Raw genomic sequence first — 4782 nt, forward strand, 5'->3', positions numbered from 1 at the left:
TTTTTGCCAAGATGAGGGTCTTTTAAATCGATCGATATTTGAAGGACGAGTTTCCGGTCAAATTTTTTAACATGAGTTTTTCCAGAAAGACGGCATAATAGCCTAACAACGAATACAAAACTATTTTAAGTGAGATCTGTTAAATAAGAGTTTTTTTTAAAATAACCATTTAATTTCCTAATTCTTATCATTTAAACTTGAAAGTCAAATTTCTATTATCCTTCATTCCGATAAAAAAATAATACCAGCTTGACACGATATGTCACATTTTGCCTTATTTTTTCTTTCTTTTAAAAAATCGGCTTTCCTGGAGTCCTACATACACTTATTACTAATATCAAATTGAGATACTAGGGAGCAGGCACTGGTGCAAGATAAAGAAACGATGCCAGACAAGAAAAATACACGAAAAAAAAAACCATCCCCCAAAAAATCAGTCTTCCTTGACTGAGCTCCGATCCCGTGACAACGATGACTAATTTTTTAATATGTTTTTATTTCCTTGCATTTTTCTTTTTGTTGTATCTGGCACCGTTTTATACACACTTGTTCAGATCTTTATGCCGCTATGTGGTCTAGTGGTATGACACTCACTTTCGGATCGGATGGTCCTGGGTTCGAGCCTCGTTCGGCGCATAGTTGAGTCCTCACCGTACTCAGGTGTAAAATGATTACCTAGCCGTTAACAGCTTTGTCTCTGTCCGAAAATAAAAAAATGTAATATCGCCCAACAGGCGTCATTCACGTCCTACATGTTAATCGTTGCTGTTGGTCAAGGACTCCTTGTAAAACGCTTTGAGCACGTTTAGTGGATACAGTGGATATATATATATATAATATATATAATATATATATATCATATATATGTGTGTGTGTGTGTGTGTGTGTGTGTGTGTGTGTGTGTGTGTGCTTGTTTGTTTTTTATGCACTTATTACTTTACAGTTTCCTTTCTTCTTCGCAGTGTGGATTTTTCAAGCGTAAAAAGAAAGAGGAACTCCAAATGCTGATCGCCGCCACAGAAGCAGAAAGAGAAATTCTGAACACAGATTCTCTGAGCGCCTCATCCAGCGACATCATGGTCCTCCCGTCAGCCGACAACAGTCTAATGTTCACAAGCACGATGGTCCCCAACCACAACCACAACAACAACAACGACAGTTTCAGAAGGGTCGGGGGTCACTTCAACGATGGGCACAACGTGTCAACACTCCACCGCCGGAACTATCAGTTTGAAGATTTCCCAGCTATGGATAATGACCATCTGTGCTACACCAACCCCAGGCACATGCGGGCGTCGGGCGTGGACCACCAGAGCCTTTCACGCAGTAGCCGATTAGAATCTTTTAACTCCCTCCCTCGACCAGAGCCGGTTCGGTCCTACAACCAGCAGGAATATTATCTCCAGCCACCGCCTTCTCACGACTACTACCACAATACGCATAATATTCACCGCAACAGTCATGGCGGTAGTAGCAGTAGACACAACCATGAGTTGAGGATAGCCCCACCGCCTCCTAGGAGAATAGCATCTCCACAGGCGTTTAACAATGAAATGTATTTGGAGCCTGTAGAATCAAGAGGATGATGAATGATTTGGGTGCCAATGAATTTAAGTTCAAAGTTCACTGCCTGACATTCTGAAAAAAAAAACCCAAAATAAACAGCAACGAAACACAATAAAAACGAAAACAAAAAACAAAAAAAAAAAAACAAACCCCAGAACAAAAAGAACCATTTTAAAGTTCCGTCATTGTCTTTGATTTTGGCTGTTTTTTGTCTTGTTTGTTTGGGGCTTTTTATTATTTCATTTTTTCGTTGTCTTTTCTTTTTGTTTTGTTAGTTTATCTGGGGGTTTTTCTTGTCGTTTAAAAAAATTAATGTAAGTATGACTTTTTTCTGTTCTGTTTTTCTTATTTTTTAGGTATTAATTCCTTGGGCTCTTTTTTATATTTATTTTTTTTTCGTTGTCTTTTCTTTTTGTTTTGTTAGTTTATCTGGGGGTTTTTCTTGTCGTTTAAAAAAATTAATGTAAGTATGACTTTTTTCTATTCTGTTTTTCTTATTTTTTAGGTATTAATTCCTTTGATGGAAAAAAAAACAAATTAATGCTTTTGTTTTTATTCATTAATTTATTGTTTGTTTTATTCCATTTTATTCTATTCGTGTTTGGTGTGGGAAAAAAACCCCAGATTAACAAAAAATACAACAAACAAATACGCCCCCCCCCCCCACACACACACACCACATACATACACACACACACACACACACACACACACACACATACATACATGCACACACACGCATACACACACACAAATAAAGGAGGTGAGAATGAAAGACGACACTTGGCACGGCCATTAAAATAATACTCAAAAGAGACAATTATTTGCCACCATTGCTTTTAAACATTGTGCTTATTATAATATATTTAGTCTTTTCTAGCATTTATGCCCATTTGTCGTAAAACGGTATTATGTCGGCACGCTGAAAACTGAAGTTAACAGTAAAATGATTTGAGATATAATTTAAGAGTTGAATGTAATGGGAATATGTGGTTTCGTGGTATGACCATCGCTTTCGGATCGGAAGTTCCTGGGTTCGAGCCTCGCTCGGCGCATAGTTGAGTCCTTGGAAACGGCTCTTTCTTTCCTCACATTCTCTCACCGTACTCAGGTGTAAAATGAGTACCTGAACGTTAACAGCGTTGTCTCTGTTCGAAAAATTGTAATACTGCCTAACAGACGTCATGTCACGTCCTACATGTTAAGTGTTGCTGTTGGTCAGGGATCTCTTGTAAAGCGCTTTGAGCACGTTTAGTGGATATTGCGCTATATAAAAGCTCGTGTTTTTTAATGTAAGAAATTGTATTTATTCTATAATATAAAGAATCGGGGTCCCGATAGCTCAGTTGATAGAGCACTCGCTTCACACGCAAAGGCTCCAAGATCGATCCCGGGTGCACTCGAGATTTTTCTGACCCCCCTTGTCCATCCAGCAGTGAATGGGTACCTGAGTCTGTTAGATTTGGCGGAAAGTACTTTGCTATAGACTAGAGTTCTATCCAAAGGATAGCAAGCAATTGCTCTTGTCCGTTTCACGCTACAGAAACCGGGATAATATCCGGCTCCATGGGTCCAATGGCTCTGAAGGACTAACTTTTTACTATAAAGAATATCATTATAACCTAAGTTTTTTTTAATTTTTGGCTGCAAATTGGATTCAATAGTCTGATGTCACTTCGCCCAGCAACGGCGGCCATCGTGGTTCTAAACACACAAAAAATCTGTACTTTTTATTCTTCATGCTGGCTAGAACTTTGCATATGTCTTGTGATCAGAATGTGGACAAGTCAAAACATGGTCAGATTTATAATGTTTTTTTTTCCTCTGGATACGCTTTTATGCTCGTCGGAGAAATATTTCATAAGGGCGTCCGCCATTGTTCCGATTGTTTAGAGCCAGTTACTCCATGCGTCATTAAGAGGGAAGTCACGTTACGACTGTTGAAGCGTATTCATTTTCCAGGACCCTAGTTCATCCCGAAATAATACTGGTTTGAGCGGCTGGGTCACATTTGATATGGACCAAATCATAAACAAAATAAAAACTAGCACATTTTCATTTCTCCACCATTCTAACTGCGCTTTACAACAGTTTCATCTAGTCCTCTATAATGTCATATCGAATCAAATTAAATGCTACAGTTCAAGTCACCTGTTAGTTTCCCTATCTGACAAGTCCTTACAAAAGCCTTCATCGCCTAAAAGATAAGTAGCTACTTAGTACCACCGGAGTTCAGTGGGGTAATGTGTATAAAGTGCCTTATTCCCTACGACGCCAGAAATTTTCCATCATTGTCACCCATACAATCACTGACTGTCTCATCATCGTTTGACTTTGTTATAAATAACTGCCAGATCACTGACGCTCCAACCAAAGGTTTTCAGATGAATGAGAAATACCAAGTTGGACACAAGCTGTGATGGTTTTTAAAAATGATTTTATTACTGATATGTTATTCAATTTGATACTCGTTGCCTCAATAGCGAACAATAGTGTGGTGTCAAAATACTGGTACCAATTTCCTTGGAAGTGTTCGTGCGAACGAGCTTTAAGGTGTGTTACAAATCCCATGTTTTGATTGATCAAAAATCTACTGGTTAATCCAGTCCAACATCACACCGGATTGAGACAGGTCGTCCCCTAATTTACTCTTATTGGAAATAGGGAACAAAAGTACGATTTAAAAGTCTGGTTCCAATCTCATTGGAAGTTTAAAACCAGTCTTCCGGAGGACTGGATACATATATTTTGAACTGATTTTCTGGTTTCAGAGTGATGGTATCTTATTTTCTTATCTAAATAAATGCTGGTCGTCAATAAAAATCATCCTTTCTCGTTCTTTTGCGCCCTGTAATTCTAAGAATTTACCTATACATTTTGCTCACCATATACTAATGCCACCTAATGATTCAATACGTAACCCACTCATTATTCACTATTCATTCTGGAAGACTGGTTACACATTTCAAAAGAGTTATGAACCGGAAGAGATTAAGATGTAACGACACATCTTACCCGCCATATTTAGGTCACTTAAATTAACCAATAAAATTTTCAAGGTGAAGAGTAAATAATATTTATATTGACTGAATAATATTACGTTGTGAAGAGTAAAATATTACAGTGTAATAAATGTGCCTCAAGTTATTGATTACGTAAACAGTTAAATAATAATTAACACCATTGAGTTTGGGTTTTTTTCACATGTGAATTTTT

At 37.8% G+C, this 4782-nt stretch overlaps 1 protein-coding gene across 1 annotated transcript in view; it reads left to right on the plus strand.

Annotated features, from left to right (window-relative positions):
* LOC144965660 (integrin alpha-4-like) overlaps nucleotides 1-1651 on the plus strand; it is a gene marked incomplete in the record, with an annotated part of 65256 nt that extends 63605 nt beyond the window's left edge. Inside the window, 1 exon segment of the mRNA XM_078901223.1 lies at nucleotides 963-1651. Within this exon segment, the coding sequence (XP_078757349.1) occupies nucleotides 963-1586 (624 nt within the window).
* Nucleotides 1652-4782: the final 3131 nt, after the last annotated feature.

Source organism: Berghia stephanieae, chromosome 2 (assembly GCF_034508935.2).
Source record: "Berghia stephanieae isolate SIO BIC M18660-M18661 chromosome 2, UCSD_Bste_1.3, whole genome shotgun sequence".
NCBI classification, from domain to species: Eukaryota; Metazoa; Mollusca; class Gastropoda; order Nudibranchia; family Aeolidiidae; genus Berghia; species Berghia stephanieae.